At 39.1% G+C, this 20,534-nt stretch overlaps 1 protein-coding gene across 1 annotated transcript in view; it reads right to left on the bottom strand.

Moving 5' to 3' along the window:
- The window catches only part of prmt3 (protein arginine methyltransferase 3), a 132,552-nt gene that overhangs the window by 46,154 nt on the left and 65,864 nt on the right, over window positions 1-20,534 (bottom strand). The window contains exons 11-13 of the mRNA XM_061975362.2: window positions 15,694-15,772; window positions 5,770-5,957; window positions 941-1,027 (exon numbers count right to left, since the gene is read on the bottom strand). Coding sequence (XP_061831346.1) covers window positions 941-1,027; window positions 5,770-5,957; window positions 15,694-15,772 — 354 coding nt within the window. The remainder of the gene's footprint in view (window positions 1-940; window positions 1,028-5,769; window positions 5,958-15,693; window positions 15,773-20,534) is intronic.

The following is a 20,534-nucleotide window of genomic DNA, read 5'->3' on the forward strand; positions in this document are numbered from 1 at the left end:
AATCTTACACTACATTAAACACTCACAGTCAAAGAACAATTTTACAATGTTAAAATATAAACTAAAAGGCATTGAAATGGTTTCGACCCTGAAGGGAACGTCTTCCCTGTGCTACTCGACTACAGTCTGCACCGGACCGAACAGCAGGACAGGTGTAAAAACTACATTATTACCTGTCACTCTTTATAACTCGATGTGCAGATCTGAATGCTTATTATTTAAATGTTTACCTAAGTTCGAAGCAAAGGTGCTAATAAATCACATTTGGCGAGGCGTGTTCTAAAGCAGCTGTTGTAAGAGTAGGGTATGTGTGAGTGTGCTCCTTTAAGAATGGCAGTATGTGGGGTGAGTGACGTGAGTAAGTGAGTGGGCAAGTTAGGAGAGGCAGCGCTAGCATGTGCAGGAGTGTCAATAGCATGGTGGATGTCCGGTTGTGCCCTGTGGAAATTATAAATAAAGTGACCAAGTTGTAACTAATCGACAGCCTCGTCATTCCGACCAAACCAAAGAGCGGAGCTTTACGGACCCTTTGTGAAGTGAAAGGCCTCCCCTGCTCTCCTCGACCACGGTCTGGGAGCCGACAGGCAGGAAAGATGTAAAACAGTACTTGCAACGCGGTGCATCCCTGTTTAAAGCGTCACCTCTATTGTAAGTTTTGAAGCCCAAATACCTCCATATTGCGCTTCACGCACCCTCTTTATTGACCAGTAGAATTGTCATTTTTTGCCATTCTTCCTCTCCAAGATGTTATTACTTGCATGCACTTTGTGTGTGCATTTTGACACACTCAACATCATGCGCCTCTGCTCTGTAGTCACCGTCGCAAAGCAGCACTCAGATGAAAAAGCGATACTGGTACTTTTCAAAGGTGGTATAGTACCGATTTCAATTGATTAGTACCGCGATACTTTATTAGTACTGGTATACCGTACAACCCTACCGTGCAGTCTCCGGTGTTGGTAATCTTCAAGCAGAAGTCAGACGCGAACTCCAACTCTGACAGACACACTCTGTTGCAGTCAATTGTCTGTTGAGTGTAAAATGGAAATATTACAACAATACCTGTAATAACACACAAGAGTCTCATACAAAACATGAAACTTGAAAAACATCTAGTCATAAATGTTTTCTGGTTTGATTATATTTGTTGTATTTCAAGAATCACTATCAATTCAGATAATATTGCAGCAAATACGGTAATATATCTTTCTCTAGGCATTGATTGTACAATTATAGTACAATCAATACATCGGTAGCTAAGATTTTGAAATTTGTACTGCAGGTTTAGGATGCAATGGGGAACAATGGCCGATTGACTACAACGAAATAATTTATATCAGACCGGCAAACACAATAAGCTAATATTGACTCAGAACATGAAACATAATGCACACAACTGGACATGTGCAGCTTGCTATATGCAATTTGCTCTCATTGAGTTAAGAAAAAAAAAAGCTCAGTTTTGCAGGAATGCATATTCCATGAGAGGGTTCTCAATTTTACGGCATTGCAGTCAGCCTTAATAGAATGTTATTGGATCGTATCAATGAGAGCCAATGGATGAGAGTCTGTGTAATTTGGAGAGAAGGGCTGTCTATTTGTCACTGGAGGGGAGAAATTATCGATTAGAGGTTTCAAATTCCATTATATCAACTTCTGCCCTCATTCATCACATCCACACATCGGTGGAAGACATGCTACTGAGCATTGTTAGCGAACAGGCCCACGAGAGATAAAAAGGCACAATGGTATTAGGAATTAGAAGAGAGCAAACTGCAACACTAAAAGACATTTGAGAAGGTAACTAGATTTAGATGTGGAACTTGTGTTTGACTTTCTTTTAATGTCAGTGCTCTCCCATCAGCTTGGTGAAAAGTGCTGTGTTCACAGCAGGCTCAGTAATGAAGATTCTTGAAAAGGAAGTTAAATGCACAGTAGATGAAGTGGAATGTTCGTACTTTGTTTTAATTTGGGATGGGTAACTTTCACATTTGAATCGCTACGGTACCAATCCCCGAAACCCATACTTTTCTGCATGTTCATTGATTTAATAACAAAATCTTATTTATTATTTAACTCCAGGCTGATAACTGTGCTGTCCAGTTTTTGCAGTTATATCTTGTCTTCTTACACTTATGAGTCTTTTTGCAAGAATACATGTATTTCACTTTATCCTTGGTATGTTGCAGTAGTCTAGGAAATAGTCTATTGCAGGGGTGCTCATTACGTCGATCGCGATCTACCGGTCGATCTCGATCTACCGGTCGATCTCGGAGGGTGTGTCAGTCGATCACCAGCCAGGCATTAAAAAAATAGTCCTAAAAATGAGCGATCATAAATCTTCACTATGACGTCACTTTCGTCACTTGATTGACATTCACGGCACCCGAGGGTTTTCTGAGATGACGCTGGCTGCTGCCAGCTCATTAAAATTACAGACTGGAAGGCGAGAAACACTTTATTTCAACAGACTCTGGTGCCGTACCTGTCGTCAAAACTTCAAAGACCGACTGCACAGTTGCACAATAAAAGCTCTGCTTCATCCTGCCTGCGCTACCAAAATAAGAGTCTCAGAAAGCTGGCGTGCACAAGCTAGCAAGCTACGGAGTTTGCCGACAATGTATTTCTTGTAAAGTGTATATAAAGGAGTACGGAAGCTGGACAAATAAGATGCCAAAAACCAACCACTTTCATGTGGTATTGACAGAAAGGAGGACTTTTTTTCTCCTCCATTCGAAAATGCGGACGTTATCATCACCACTGTCTGATTCCAATCAATGCAAGTCATCACAATCAGGTAATACACCAACTTATATTCTTGTCTTCATGAAAGAAAGGAATCTATATGTGTTAAACATGCTTGTATTATCTTTAACCACCTTTAACTTGTTAACAATATTAACTATGTGTTAAACATGCTTGTATTATCTTTAACCACCTTTAAGTTGTTAACAATATTAACTATGTGTTAAACATGCTTGTATTATCTTTAACCACCTTTAAGTTGTTAACAATATTAACTATTTGTGTTAAACATGCTTGTATTATTTTTAACCACCTTTAACTTGTTAACAATATTAACTATATGTGTTATACATGCTTGCATTATCTTTAAACACCTTTAACTTGTTAACAATATTAACTATATGTATTAAACATACTTGCATTATCATTAAACACCTTCAATGTATTAACAATATTAACTATATGTGTTAAACATGCTTGCATTATCATTAAACACCTTTAACTTGTTAACAAAAACATATATTTCATAAATAAGTAAATATAAATTGTATATATGAATGAGGTAGATCCCCACGACTTGATCAATTGAAAAGTAGCTCGCCTGCAGAAAAAGTGTGAGCACCCCTGGTCTATTGGTATTAAGTTGAATGTGCCAATATTGTCTATTAGTGAGCTCTAGGAATTAATTTATTACACACCAGCTGTTTGACTGTAACGTGCATCTTAGTTGTAGTTTTGACTACCAAATGTGGAGGTGCCACATGCAGTACCATGCCTATGGCAAATCCAATATAAATTAACCTTGAATTAGCTTGAAAAGTGGAGCCTTGCTTTCGGCCGCTTTCTATCAGGCATGCTTGCTTGCATGGACAATTGTAACATTACATAAAATCATGAATATGCTTGTTTGCTGGCCGAGTGCTGGAGCCGATACAGTCTGCCAAAGTGACGTCACATGCAACCCAGGTATCAAAAATTGGTACCGTTTAATTTTACGTGAATCGGTACTCGGTAGTAACAACAAAATTCAGTACCTATAAAAGTACGGAATTTGTCATCCATCCCAAATTTGTAAGCATGTTATTTTTGTCTTATAATTTCTCATTTTAAATAAAGTCATTATGACCATTTAAAACAACATAATCTTGGTAATTAGTTAATAAATTAATCAACGAAATTAAATAGAGCGATTAAAGAAAAAAAATGCAGCTTTTCATTATCTTATCCTTACATTAACATATAATTATTATTATCAAACAAACTATTTAAAATGTGATCTAGTTATTTAGAAAAGAGTCAATGACATTGGCATCTCTTGATTACGCAAGACTTATACGGTATCTCCTTTGAGGTGCTTCTCCGTCATAAACACCATCAACATCTTCTATATATTTTCATGGCTAAATGTGCGCTGTTTAGATATTATTTTAACATCCTTCGCTGCTGTTATAGAATACGATTCAGTCTGCTTTGGTATGTTGCAGACGAGCACTGCTACGGTTGAACTGCTTTGCCAGTCAGCTACTCACTCGGTCATGTTTTTGGAGGATTTATTCTTTCAATACGAGAATACAGTGTACTTGTTCTTCTGAGCCCTGGCCTTCTCACTCACTTTTCCATTCCCATGGTTGGAAAAACTAATTTTTGTTGACATCTAAGCTATTGCTAGCGAGTAAGACATAAGATCATAAAAGGTTCTCTGTGGCATTTGCTACGATTACTTGCAGTGGGGAGGCTCGTGACTACAATTTCTGCTCGCAACCTAAATTGGACAATTAGCCAAAAGACAGCAGGTATCTTGAAAAACTCGCAAGGTTGAGCACTTGTATCCTGGGGTACCACTGTAGTTTGTTTCAGCTGATAAGATAAAACCACAAATATGCTATTATAACCTTCAATCCCTACAAGTATTGTGATGTGCAATGTTCTTCCACTAAACCAGTGGTTCTTAACCTGGGTTCGATCGAACCCTAGGGGTTTGGTGACTCGGGCTCAGGGGTTCGGCGGAGGTCAAAACACACCCGACTCATCGTGTAAATAACAACTTCTCCCTATCGGCGTATTACGGATACGACAACAGCAGAAGTCAGACTGATTTGCAGGTGTGTAATTTGTTGTGAGTTTATGCACTGTGTTGGTTTTGTTGTTTGAACAAGGTGATGTTCATGCACGGTTCATTTTATGCACCAGTAAAAAAACATGGTAACACTTTAGGATGGGGAACATATTCACCATTAATTAGTTGCTTATTAACATGCAAATTAGTAACATATTGGCTCTTAACTAGTCATCATTAAGTACTTATTAATGCCTTATTATAACCCTAACCCTAACCAAATAACTCTAAATTAAGTCTTTGTTACTTAGAATATGTTCCCCTAGTGTCCAAAAAACTCTAAATTAAGTCTTTGTTACTTAGAATATGTTCCCCGTGTCCAAAAAACTCTAAATTAAGTCTTTGTTACTTAGAATATGTTCCCCTAGTGTCCAAAAAACTCTAAATTAAGTCTTTGTTACTTAGAATATGTTCCCCGTGTCCAAAAAACTCTAAATTAAGTCTTTGTTACTTATAATATGTTCCCTGTGTCCAAAAAACTCTAAATTAAGCCTTTGTTACTTAGAATATGTTCCCCATACTAAAGTGTTAACAAAAACATAACTTTGTCTTGAATTTGAAAAAAAAAAAAACCATTTTATTTTTCACTAAAGAAGGGTTCTGTGAATGCGCATACGAAACAGGTGGGGTTCGGTACCTCCAAAAAGGTTAAGAACCACTGCACTAAACATAAGTTCAACATCAATCAAAACATATAACAATGATCAAATCTGAGACACTTGATCAACTGTTGTTGATCTAATGTTTTTAGAAAAGTACACAACCACTACTTTAACAGGAATCCCAAATGTGCATCCTGGGTTCAACACATTGGCTAGAAAAAATGTTTGCATGCCTTTTTTAACTTAATATTGTATTACATTATATCGAATAAGCCTATTGCACTTTTTGAAGACTACAGTATTTACCTGTATGACTGTAGGCTCAGAGATGAGCGTGTCTGCATTCACCACTTCCACCACAGCCTCTGGCACCACAGCCTTCTTCATGCATGACATGTTGAATCCGTACACATTATCCCAGAATGCAATGCGTTCTTGGTGCTTCTGTTTATCTCCAACTGCTGCCAGGCTGATGTTACAAAGGTCTGGGTAGACTGTGGAAAGATGTAGAGCAAAGGGACAGCAAAAACGCGGTATGAGAAATGATTTTGGATCTGGTCACAATCATTGAGCATCTCTACACAAAATCTATTTTTCCCCTATGGGACCTTTGTTGGAGAAAGTTTGGATATTGTTGCACTAAGAGAAGATATGTTTAATGTAACCTATATTCGGAGGTATCTGAAGCATTCAACATATTTCATTAGAGAAAGCCTGAAAGTCGTGTGGGCGTGGTGTTTTCCATCAATTTCCTGAAGTAATAGTAATGACTGAATCCATCACCTAATCAAAACGTGTCATGTAGGTCTTTGTCCTACTTACAAACTTCATACTGTAAACAACTGATCTTGGTATTACACTACACTGTCTATTTATAGAGAAGCCCCTAGGTCTTTAAGATACTGATGACTTTTATGTGTTTTCACATTTGGATAAACATATTGGAATGGTTACTCTGTTGGCTGATTAGGTTAGGGTTTGGATACTGGCACCCCGACAGTGAACCACCATTAGCCAAGACAGAAGCCTAGGGCCAAAACTCTTACAGAAAAATCACAACGTTTTGAAGTTAAATTATAAAAATAACATGTAGTGGAAGAATATGAATGAAAACAGCTTTGCTTAAGGGGATATGTAAATTTGAGCCAACATCAATCAGCATTATTATCAGTTATGACAATGCATTAGATAAGGGGTCGGCAACCCAAAATGTTGAAAGAGCCATATTGGACCAAAAATACAAAAAAAAAATCTGTCTGGAGACGCAAACAAATAAAAGCCTTATATTAGGGTTATAATGAAGACAACACATGATTTAAGTGTCTATATTAGCCTACTATCAAAGGCTGACGCAAATCTTCGTTGACAGAAATGTTGTATTTTGATTTTTATTCTACACATTTTTGCAACATTGGAAATCATTCGTAAAATGGAGGCTTCTCACAGGATGAGATAACTTGTGGAAATTACTGGTTGAGAATGGCCAAAGGTATAGATGTGTGTGTCTAAGTTTAAGGAAATGGCAGGCTGTCTTCTTCTAATGGATTTATTACAATCTTTGCAAGCTGGGTAACGTTTGCTGAACAACATGGCTCACAAACAACAATGAGAAATGCAGCCAATATTATATACAGATAATGTGTCATGAGACATGCAAATATAAATTACATTCACATAGGATATTGGAAAAGGAAATTAGATGAGCTCAAATATACCTACAAACGAGGCATAATGATGCAATATGTACATACAGCTAGCCTAAATAGCATGTTAGCATCGATTAGCTTGCAGTTATGGATTGACCATATATGCTTGATAAGTACTCCAGCAAATCAATAAAATCAACAAAGCTCACCTTTGTGCATTCACACACAGCATAAAACGTTTGGTGGACAAAATGAGACAAAGAAGGAGTGGCATAAAACACGTCTTTCTGTAGCAGCATCGGTGAACATTGTACATGTAAACAAACTACGATGAGTTCAAAGATCGATGAAATTAGAAGGACAAAACGGTGTCTGCCAAATACTCTCATCAGTGAAGCATGTTTAATGTAAACAGTGGGATTTCTAACGAAGGTTTGTGTCATGTTTGGTTCTCCTATAGAAAATATATTAAAACAAAAAATATATTTTTTTCTTCATCTTTTTCCATGTTCACACATCTCCGAAAGAGGTCCAGGGAGCCACTAGGTCAGCGCTAAGAGCCGCGGGTTGCCGACCCCCGCTTTAGATGCTTGAAAGGCTAGTCTAGCATTAAAATGTGTGCAATAAAACCAAATTTATGACATTACAGTATTTCACAGTTACATTAAAAAATGCTGGTATGATGCAATAGCCCTTTCAGCCTACTATTTGAGTGCTTTTATACAAAACATCAGAATTAAAATACAGTGTGTTTTTGAAACTGGGCAAGATAAAATTAATAAATGTATACCCAATTTATTTTGCTATCCATGCTATTATGACTGTTTGCTAACCAGTTGGCTGCTTCACGCACAACATTAATATCCAGAATGCATTGTAACAAGACTTCTGAATTCAAAAACTAAGGTAAAGTATAATAACACTTCTGAACAAAACTTTGTAACATTGTTTTTCATAAATTGGTAAGACAAAGAAAAACGATAGAGAGAAATTCACATTGCAAATTTTTATTATCCGTTGCATGTTTACATTAATCTCTCAGGTCAAATTACATCCATTTTCTACCGCTTATTCCCTTCGGGGTCTTGGGGGGCGCTGGAGCCTATCTCAGCTACAATCGGGCGGAAGGCGGGGTACACCCTGGACAAGTCGCCACCTCATCGCAGGGCCGACACAGATAGACAGACAACATTCACACTCACATTCACACACTAGGGCCAATTTAGTGTTGCCAATCAACCTATCCCCAGGTGAATGTTTTTGGTCAAATTACAGTACGAATAAATTAAGGGGAGCTCAGAGAACAAAATCCATCCCTCCATCCATTTTCTTCCGCTTATCCGAGGTCGGGTTGCGGTGGAAGAAGCCTTAGCAGAGAAGCCCAGACTTCCCTCTCCTCAGCCGACTTACTGGGGGAAATGTAACCCAGGCTCCCCCCACAAGACATGATCAAATGCTCTTTCCAAGTTCAAAAACACACAGGTGGACCGAATGGGAAAACTCCCATGCACCATCCAGAACCCTTGCAAGGGTGTTCCACAGCCAGGACAAAAACCGTATTGCACTTCCTGTAGCCGAGGTTCAACTGACGTGTGTACCCTTCTCTCCAGCACTCTGGAATATACATTTCCAGGGAGTGTGAACCCCCTTTAGTTGACACACCCTAAAACCACACTTCTTTAAAAAGGGGCACCGCCACCCCGATCTGCCAATCCAGAGGTATTGTTCTCAAAAAGATGTGTCAACCAAGACAGTCCCAGAGTTTTTTTTAACTACCTCAACAACATGTCGCCGACCGTATCCTCAGGCTCTGCTTTCTCTACGGAAGGTGTGTCAGTGGGGTTGAGAAGGGCCTCAAAATGTTAATTTCACCGCCTGCTTATATACTCAGTTGAGGTCAGCAGGTGTCCATGTCCACTGTAAACAGAGCACTGCTTCCTCTTTCTGAGGTGACGGTTTTCCAGAGCATCGTTTAAACAGATCAAAAATAGGATAGGATAGAATAGGATAGGACTTTATTATCATTGCACAAGTACAACAAAACTATGTATTCAGCACAAACCTGTTTAAGATTAGACAAACAAACAGTGTACAGGGTTACAGAACAGGAACGCTGATGGGTCGCCAAAGGCGCCCCGTAAAGATAAGAAAAAGGTCAAACGTTGGGGAAGAAGATGAGTAAAAAAAAAATACAATCTAGACTGGGCTCCTAAGGGGGCCTAGTCTGGAGTGGGAAAAACCTCCATACAATGCACACATAAACACGTTACATTTAATCAAGACAACTCGCAACAGAGGGGCGGGGAGTTGGGGCCCTGGAGGGCGACTGCTGCTATGAAGCGCTGCCAGCCGTCCATCATCCCGAGGGGAAACAAGCGGTGGTGAAGGCGTGGGGTGGGGTAGGGGGGGTGTGTGTGTATGTGCCCATTGTCTTGGGTGTGATGATGTAATGTTCATAGACTGGGACCGTTCTGCATGCAAGCAAAAGTTCGACTCCAGGTGTCATTGAGGAGGGAGAGAGGTCAAAAGCGTCCATCACTGAGGTGTCCTCGGGGGTGTTTTCAGAACAGCCTGTTCCTGTTGTTCACAGCGTCAAGGCCATTCGAGGAAATCAAATCGAAGATTAGGATGTTTGTTTTCCGCGAGCAGACAATACAATGACTTGTCTGTTCTATTCATCCATGCTGGCTGCTCTCATATTAAATTTTTCTTTTCAGCAAAGTTCTCCATGATGTGATCCATCTTGCGATTCAGTTCAGAAATCGCCACAGACTGTGATCCAACAGCTCGGCCCAAACCTTCCATTGCGACGAACAGCCTTTGGGCTCCTTGAGTGGCTGCCATCGTCTTACGAATTTGACGATACACCAGAGCAATGCCCAGCCCACTCAGCAGGTGCCCCGCGATCACGGTTCCAAATAGGTAGATGTCTTCCACGTCCTCGATGGAAAGGACTGAGAGGCACATGATTCTCCATTTATCCCAGGAATCTCTCACGTAACCCGCAGCAATGGTTCCATCAGGGCAGCCAGGCGCCCCCGAACCTCTTTTCCTCGTCGAAAAGATTTTGTCAATTGCGTCGAGAGTCCAGCTGATCATTTCCATGTCTGATGTTTAGATTTGGAGGACAGCGCAAAGAAAGAGGCTTCAAAAAAGTTCAGACAAGACAAAACAAAGAGAGCAAGCTGGGAGAAGAAAGGAGCGGAAAAAAATGCGACCGCCCTCACCAGAGGCAAGACAGAAAAGCTGATGGCACAATATTATGCAGTATAAAAAGTTAAGATGAGTGTTTTTATTTTTGGAAGTCATTAAATATATTTTGTGTTCCGATTGAAGGGCGCTGTAAAGAGCTTTACATGAAGAAAAAAAAAAAAATTACAGAAAAGAAGGCAACAACCTTGGCTGCAGGCTTCAATCTACAAAAGACCAACCCCCTAATTTTCTATCATTTCAAAAATATAACTCTTTCCATGGGCATGTTCTATTTATTTTGCCAGATATACGGGCTGCCGCACAGTCTCACATAACCTTCAATGCATCGGTACATAAATTGTGAGAATGGATGGCGACAGCTCACTGATGGGCATCTCATGGCCTCTTATTATTAGCCAATGCCTGCTCGTGACCATGTGAGTGTCACCATACTTAATGATGGCGTTTGCACACCGCCATACAAAGAAACATTACTTCATTTAAATCTTATTAATGGCGCGAGAGAGTATTGAGGCATGCCAGGCTCGGGGGGGGTGTTGCTGATTTGGCAGAATTTGGACAGGCTTCACGGAGAAATGCACTGTAGAAGAAATGAAGACAAAAAGTTGAACAGGCGAATGAGGGGATACTACAGAGTGAGTGGAGTGTGAGGGGGCTGGGGGTGAAGAGGAAAGGGGCACACGGGTGTCCCCAGATTCATGGCTTTGACATCTGCGTCCTTCTCGACTCACTGCCCTCAACCCGTTTGTCATGCCCCCCCTCTACACTTGCTCCCTCGATCCCCCTCATTGGTCGGCTGTGAAAGAGTAGATTGTTTTGGGGAGTGAGTGTGGGGCAAAACAGATCCCTTTTCCCAGGGCATGGTGAGATACATCTACGGATGAAGGGGAAACGCAATGGAGAAATGGGAAATTTGCTGGGACATATTCTAATGTAGCTTACAAATGCTTATAGCAGTAGAACTGTTAAGGGGGTCTTGAACTAAACTTGAAGACATACAGTGTTTTCCGGACCATAGGTCTATTTTTGATCTTTTTTTCATATATAAGGCGCACCGGATTAGATGAAGGGGAAACGCAATGGAGAAATGGGAAATTTGCTGGGACATATTCTAATGTAGCTTACAAATGCTTATAGCAGTAGAACTGTTAAGGGGGTCTTAAACTAAACTTGAAGACATACAGTGTTTTCCGGACCATAGGTCTATTTTTGATCTTTTTTTCATATATAAGGCGCACCGGATTATAGGGCACATTAAAGGAGTCATATTATTATAATTTTTTTCTAAATTGAAAACACTTCCTTGTGGTCTACATAAGATGTAACGGTGGTTCTTTGTTCAAAATGTTGCATAGATTATGTTTTACAGATCATCTTCAAGCCGCTTTCTGACAGTCGCTTCAGGATGCGCCGTTTTGTGGTCGGTCTTATTTACGTGGCTCACCTTCGGCAGCGTCTTCTCCCCGTCATCTCCCCGATGGAGCTAACTGTTTTAATGACATCAGACTTTACTTAAATCAATAACGGAGCAGCGTCTCCTCATCCGGAAACAACAAGACAAGAAATGTGTCATGTGAAAAAACGTCCGACCGGAACTCTAATAACTAAAGTTCCTTGGGTGAATAATGTAAACTCACTACACCGGTATGTTTTAGCGCTTTCATGGCGAGTTTACTGACAGATATAAGTAAGAACTTTACACTACTTTATATTAGAAATGGCAACAGTGGAGGATTAATGTCACATAACAAGAAGATAGAGGAAAAAGAAGAAGCTTATCGACATGCGGACGCGCGCAATTTTTCAGGACTTCTACAGACCCCAAATGCAGATCAGCAGGTATCAGAAAGTAAAAAAAAGTTTATTTTGCATAATATTGCGAAACAAAACGCCAGATAATATGTCTTACCTTATACACACACCATAATAATACTCGTATGTTTAATGTGCCGACAATTATTCAAGCGGTGCGGCTTCATAGCTTACCAAAGTCGTAGTAAAACATTTTTGATATATTTTTGAGTGCGGTGTGTAATGTTCTATATTTTCAGTGGAACATTTAAAATGTTGGTGTTGTTTACTTGAGACATATTGCAATCATAGTGCTGTCTACCCTTATCTCTTATCTTTGACTGCCATCTACTGGTCACACTTATCATTACACCATGTACCAAATAAAATAGCTTCGAGGTGAGTAAGCTCAACCAAACTTATTCCTTACATTAGGTGGTTATAAGGCGCACTGTCGAGTTTTGAGAAAAAAAAAGGATTTTAAGTTTGTCTTATAGTCCGGAAAATACGGTACATTTATACGACGAACGGCTCGTAAAATAATAAGTTTCAGTTCAGTTGATTTATTCGTATAGCACATTTAAAAACAACCCCAGTTGGCCAAAGTGCTGTACAGACATAAGAAAAGGGGAATATAGTGTCACAATTAAGTTAAAGTTAAAGTACCAATGATTGTCACACGCACACTAGGTATGGCAAAATTATTCACTGCATTTGATGCATATATATATATATATATATATATATATATACATATAACAATATATATGTATATATATATATATATATATATATGTATATACATATATGAATATGTATACATATGTATATATATATATATATACATACATATGTATATACACATATATATATACATATGTATATATATTCATATACGTATGTACATATACATATATATATATATACATATACATACATATGTATGTATGTATGTATGTATATATATATATATATATATATATATATATACACACACACACACACGAGGAATATATATATATATATATGTATGTATATATATATATATATATATATATATATATATACACACACACACACACGAGGAATATACATATATATATATATATATATATATATATATATATTCCTCGTGTGTGTGTGTGTGTATATATATATATATATATATATATATATATTCCTCGCGCACCAATTGACTGAAAGAGCGCGCACTTTCCGTGCGCTCGCCCGACACTGCGGCGCAAGCGCGATATCGCGTTATCGATGGGAAAATTAATCTTTAGACAATATGATTTGCTTGAGTAGCTAGGAGACCCTGAGAGTAACAAGCAGTAGAAAATGGATTAGAAAGGGCAGATTAAAAAAAAAAATCCAAAACGTTTTTTTTTTAACTTGACACTTCCAGCGGGCCAGATTTTGGACGCTGACGGGCCGTATCCGGCCCGCGGGACTTAGTTTGGGGACCCCTGATCTAGACCATAAGGAAGAGTTTTGAATCTCGATTACAATGAACAAATCTCTCCTTTAAGCTCATCCAACACAAAACAAATGTGATTTTAAAAAATTTACTGTTAGGTAATTTACAACGACAGATGTATAATTTCCATTCTACAGCCATAAAAAATAACGTAACTGGATATATGGTTTATGAAGTTAATGCATATTTGATAGCTACACCAGCTTCTCCACTACTTATGTAGAGTCATTCTATGAAGGTTTTGAAGCATGACTGGGATTTGCTTCTCTATCCCACACACATTCTCATGAATGTGTGTGGGGTCAGAAGTCACGGATATTGGACAAGAGGGTCTGGCTCACAATCACAGAGATTGCGGTGAGGTCCAGTCAAGTTGTTCCGCACCAAACACATCCAACCCTGTCCTTCCTACCCCCAGCGATGATGGTGGTAAACAGCGTGTCAGGGTTAAAGGTTCTTGACGAGCCATATGGCATCCTCTGACCTGCCATCTACTTCACTACTTAGTACACAATTCATCATATGTACTGTCATACTGGCGTTCTCAATGTGCATGCAGCTTGCACGTGTACCGTATGTTTGTGTGTGATCTCACATCTTAAGAAGTCAGCAAAAGCTGTGGAGTAGAACACTTCTCACATACATACTGTACTTGACCATACTTGCCAACCCTCCCGGATTTTCCGGGAGACTCCCGAAATTCAGCGCCTCTCCCGAAAATCTCCCGGGACAAATTTCTCCCGAAAATCTCCCGAAATTGAGGCGGACCGGAGTAACGTGTCGACAGCCTGTTTTCACGTCTGCTTTCCCACAATATAAACAGCGTGCCTGCCCAATCACGTTATAACTGTAGAATGATCGAGGGCGAGTTTTTGGTTTCTTATGTGGGTTTATTGCTAGGCAGTTTCATTAACGTCCTCCCAGCGCGGCAACAACACACAACAACAGCAGTCACGTTTTCGTCTACCGTAAAGCAGTTCGTCTGCCGTAAACAGCAATGTTGTGACACTCTTAAACAGGACAATACTGCCATCTACTGTACATGCATATGTGACAATAACATCTAGGGCTTTTAGAGAGTGCAGTGCACAACTGCGCATACAACAAGGAGACGAAGCACAATGCATCATCAGAGAGGGTGTTCAGCATGGTTAGAAAAATAGTGACATAAGGATGGACAATTCAACCCTTAACTCAACAATGAGTAGATGAGTGTTATGTGTGTGTATATGTGTAAATAAATGAACACTGAAATTCAAGTATTTCTCTTATATATATATATATATATATATATATATATATATATATATATATATATATATATACACACAGTATATATAATAAAATAAATAAATATATATATATATAGCTAGAATTCACTGAAAGTCAAGTATTTCTTATATATATATAAAATACTTGACTTGGTGAATTCTAGCTGTAAATATACTCCTCCCCTCTTAACCACGCCCCCACCTACATCCCGAAGTCGGAGGTCTCAAGGTTGGAAAGTATGTACTTGACATTAAAAAAAGGGAAGTTAAGCTTATCCGTAAATACGATTAAAAAGTAACTGTGCAATGAAATGGTTGTAAAAAATAATCTTCAAGTGCAGTTCGGTAAAAAATCTAAATTCATAATCAGGCAATCCAGTTTTTCTTTAACAATTACTATTGCTTAACGCCCAAAGTACTATTAGATGCAAGCACAGAACTCATGATTTTCTGGGAACACACGTTTCACATGTTATTAGATGTGCTGATGGCTGTTATAGGAGGGATTCCCAGAGGATTAGAATGGTCCCCTTCAGCGGTTTTTTGCAACTCCATTTAGCCTCACCCTGATTAGTGGGCTGGCTCATGATTGTGTACAAGTCATGCATGAGTACATTTGTATACTGGCTTTTGTGTGCCTTTTGCTTTCTAAAATCTAGAATAAATGGTCGCACTTACACCATATCAACCTAAATTCTGTGGACATTTGGAAACGGGGGCATGTAAGTGTTCGATTGCAACAAAAATAAATATTCAAACAAATACAAGGTAAAATTGAAGAACTGACATAAAATTCCTATTATATCAATTCAGGAGAGTGTATACGACCTACCTGAGCCACCGTCTGCCAAATAGAGGTCTCTGGCCACCAAGACAGAGTCCAACATGGACTCAAACAGTAGAAAGTAACCCTGGGAAAAGAGAACAATAGCATTTTAGGTCAACATTAGACTAAAGCCTTTTGGTACAATTTGATAACAATAAATTTCAGAGCATGTAATAAATGTACTACCAGATATGGCAACATAACGGCTCCATAATTCAATTAGTTATAATTGCAGTAGTGAATTTTTTAATTCACCATGACCACGGCAGGCGTAACGTCTCCACACGGGCTGCCACAAGGCATCCAGATTTGACCCTGAGACAACCTCTAGTTCTGCTCCAGTGGATAACACATTAACCGTGGTATTATTTCATTATTGCTGAAAACGCGTTTTTGTCTACATCATGTTGGCTTCTGCTGACAAATGGCTTTTTTTTCTTCCTGCCATGCTTTAAACTAGCAGATCAGCCAATTGGACTTGTCACGCAATTCAATATAGGTTGTGTGAGTTCAATATTTGAGTGTCTGTGAACAAATTGAGAGGATCGTGTGCGGGATGAAGAACTTTATGTCTTGATTTGTATTGGCTCCAAACAGCACAAAGAAAACACTTAAATCACACTTTGGTCAAATTATTGTTTCTACTAGATCTTCCTGAGAGGCAGCGCCCTCTGCAGTGCACAGTTGTTAACTTTTTCCAGAGTTACAAATTTCGAAAAAACTCCAGCACCCCACCCGCAACTCTGAAAGGGACAAGCGGTAGAAAATAGATGGGATGAAAAAAATAAAAAAATAAAGGCCTGTTATGCAAAACACAAATGTCCACTATAAAGGACCCAGGCTCTTAGGATTTAGGAGAATACAATGTCTTATAATCTCGACTAAATGTTATTGTATTGTACCAGAACAAAAATCTAATGAATTGTGTAATTTCTGGCCATGACAAATAATTTTAAATATTTGAGATTTTTTTTTTTTAATATATCTGACAAACAACAATAATGAGAATTACAGTGATTCTCATTTCACGAACCTCTCATTATTAAAATGTTTTTATTTACTAACCACAGACCGAATAAATATATGTTTTGTTGTACAAATTTTGTCTGTGTACAAACATTTCCTTCATCCATTTTGTGCCACGCAGCACAGTCATTGTGGACAGACTGATCATTCAGTCCAAAAAAAGCGCTTTGAACCATTCAGCAAAGTATTCACAGCATTGTCAACACAGCATCCGTATCACCCCCTCTTTTCCGCTCGCACACAAGAAGATTAACCTACAAGGTAAAGTGAATTCTATTTTTATATATCTAATAATTGTAGCAAAAGTTATGGAGTTTTGTGATTTCAAACTGAATGCGACACAAGGCTAGTGAATGTGTGTGTGTGTGTGTCGGCAGGGCGGCTGAATACAAGGAGGACAGTTCAGCTTAAAGTTGTTTTGACCTTTGTTAATAAATATAAAGTTCATCCATCACCCCGTTATGTTTGTGTGATATACAGTACTGTATGGAGCTTTATATTGTGTTCAAAGTGTACAAACTTTTACTAAAATACAGCACATCCGGAAAGTGTTCACAGCGCAGCACTTTTTCCACATTTTTGTTATGTTACAGCCTTATTCCAAAAATGGAATACATGAAATTTTGCAATTTTATTTTAAATAAAAAACTAAGAAATCACATTTACATACAGTACGTGTTCACAAATTCAAAAGTGAGCTCACGTGCATCCTGTTTCAATTGATCATCCTGGAGATGTTCCCACAGCTTAATTAAAGTCCACCTTGGACATTATATAGAAAGGCACACACCTGTCTGTATATAAAAGTCCCACACCGGACAGCGCTTGGCAGAGCATAAACCAAGAATGAAGTCGAAGGAATGGTCTGTAGATCTCCGAAGACAGGATTGTCTCGAGGCACAAATCTGGGGAAGGATACAGAAAAATATCTGCTGCCTTCAAGGTCCCAATGAGCACAGTGGCCTCTGTTATCCGTAAATTGAAAAAGTTTGGAACAACAAGGACTCTTCCTAGAGTTGACCGACCGCCTAAACGCCCGAGTCAGGTAGGTGACCAAGAACCCGAGGGTCACTCTGTCAGAGCTACAACATTTCCCTGTGGAGAGAGGGGAACCTTCCAGAAGGACAACTATCTCTGCAGCAATCAGGCCTGTATGGTATATTGGCCAGAAAGAAGCCATTTCTTAGTAAACATTTGCCATAATACACCTGAAAGACTCTCAGACCATGAGAAACAAAATTATCTGGTCTGCTGAGACAAAGATTGAACACTTTGCCGAGAAGGCCAGTCGTCATGTTTAGAGGAAACCAGGCACCGCTCGTCACCAGGCTAGTACCATCCCTACAGTGAAGCATGGTGATGGCAGCATCATGCTGTGGGGGTGTTTTTCAGCGGCAGAAACTGGGAGACAAGTCAGGATAGAGGGAAAGGTAAATGCAGCAATGTAAAGACACATCCTAAATGAAAACCTGCTCCAGAGTGCTCTTGGACTAAGATCGAGGCGACGGTTCATCTTTCAGTACGACCACGACCCGAAGCACACAGCCAAGACATCAAAGGAATGGCTTCAGGACAACCCTTGTAAATGTCCTTGAGTGGCCCAGCCAGGGCCCAGACTTGAATACCATTAATTACACATCTCTGGAGAGATCTAAAAATGGCTGTGCACCAACATTTTCCATCCGACCTGCTGGAGCTAGAAAGGTTGTGCAAAAAGGAAATGGCCAAACTGTCCAAACATAGGTGTGCCAAGCTTGTGGCATTGTATTCAAAAATACTTGAGACTGTAATTGCCTGTTGTGCAAAACACAAATGTCCACTGTAAAGGACCCAGGCTCTTAGGATACAATCCAATCCACTTTATTTATATAGCACATTTAAACAACAAAATGTTTCCAAAGTGCTGCACAACAATATTAAACACAATTAAAAACAATATAATATAAATATGATTAAAAACAATTTTAAAGAGTAAAATCAATTAAAACAGTAAATAGAAATCAAAATTTTAAAAACACAGAGGACAACAGAGGACCACACAACTCACATAGTGTTAAAAGCCAGAGAATAAAAGTGGGTCTTAAGACGAGACTTAAAACACTCCACTGTGGGAGCAGTTCGAACATGGAGGGGCAGAGTGTTCCAGAGCTTAGGGCCGACCACAGAGAAAGCCCTGTCTCCCCTGGTTTTAAGTCTCGTCTTGGGCACCACGAGCTGGAGCTGGCTCTCGGACCTCAGAGCGCACGCAGGATTGTAAGTTTGGATGAGGTCCGAGATATAATGAGGTGCCAGTCCATGTAAAGCTTTAAAAACAAGGTTTTAAAATCAATTCTAAAATGAACAGGGAGCCAGTGCAAACTCTCAAGGATTGGGGTTATATGCTGGCGTCTCCTGGCCCCTGTTAAAAGTCGTGCTGCCGCGTTCCGGACTAACTGCAACCGGGAGAGAGCTTTTTGGCTAATGCCAGCATAAAGTGCATTGCAGTAGTCCAGGCCACTTGAAATAAAAGCATGCACGACTTGTTCAAAAAGGTTAAAAGATAAAAACTGTTTTACCTTTACTAAAAGACAAAGATGATAAAAACACGATTTTAAAACGCCATTGACTTGTTTGTCAAGTTTAAAATCGCTCTCTATAGTGACGCCAAGGCTGGTGACTTTGGGACGCACATGATTTTGCAATGGTCCCAAGTCAGTGAGGGCCGGACCAAAAACTGGAATTTCCGTTTTTCCCTCATTCATTCAATGTCATATCATCTCTAATAAAGGTTGTTGTACTGTACTTGATATTAGAACAAACATCTGGTGAGTTGTGTAATTTCTGGCCATGACAGATAATTTTAATATTTTAGATTTTTTTCAATATCTGATAAATAACAACAATGAGCATTACAGTGATTCTCATTTCACGAACCTCTCTTTATTCAAATGTTTTTATTTACTAACCACAGACCGAATACATATATGTTTAAATATATGCTAGAAAGGTGCTGCAAAGAGGAAATGGCAAAACTGTCCAAAGATAGGTGTGTCAAGCTTGTGGCCTTGGTTTAAAAAATACTTGAGACTGTAATTACTGCCAAAAAAGGGCCTGTTGTGCAAAACACAAATGTCCACTATAAAGGACTTTAAAAAAATGCATCAACAAAGATGCATCGCTTTTTTATTTCTGATACATTTGCAAAAAAAAAAAAAAAAAAAAAAAAGTTTCAACTTGTCATTATGGGGTATTATGTGTAGAATTTTCAAGACAAAATTGTATTTATTCCATCTTGGTATAAGGCTGTAACATAAAACATGGGTAAAGTGAAGCGCTGTGAGTACTTTCCAGATGCACTGTATGGACTTTGGTTGAGGCAGGAACCCATTAATCATGTTCACGTTGTGTCTTATCAATAAATTAACTTATATTTAAAAACCCTGTCCAAGAACCGGTAATCAAGGCTCCACTGTAAATTGCATAAGCGTTGTTTTTCTTTTCTTTTTTATGAGGGGACAGTTGACCAAGGTAAGGTGAGGGCCAGGATGGCACATTTCAACTAGACAGGAAGTATACAACCATATAATGACCATGCTTTTTGATATATGACATGAAGGACGTGGAGACAAGTAGATGAGGTAAGCAGAATATTAATCTAGTGAGATAAGAGAACTTGTTTTATTTAGCGACTACAGTGACGATGCAGGTAACACAAACGCAAAACGAAGGATACAGTTTCGGTTTATCAATGCTTGGATCGGTCTCGAACCAAAGTCAGATGCATACACATTGTTGCTGACTGTGGTCCACCCAGTGACCTTTAACGGTGTACCGTTTCTAAA

The sequence above is a fragment of the Nerophis lumbriciformis genome, linkage group LG15 (genome assembly GCF_033978685.3).
Source record: "Nerophis lumbriciformis linkage group LG15, RoL_Nlum_v2.1, whole genome shotgun sequence".
Classification (NCBI taxonomy): Eukaryota; Metazoa; Chordata; class Actinopteri; order Syngnathiformes; family Syngnathidae; genus Nerophis; species Nerophis lumbriciformis.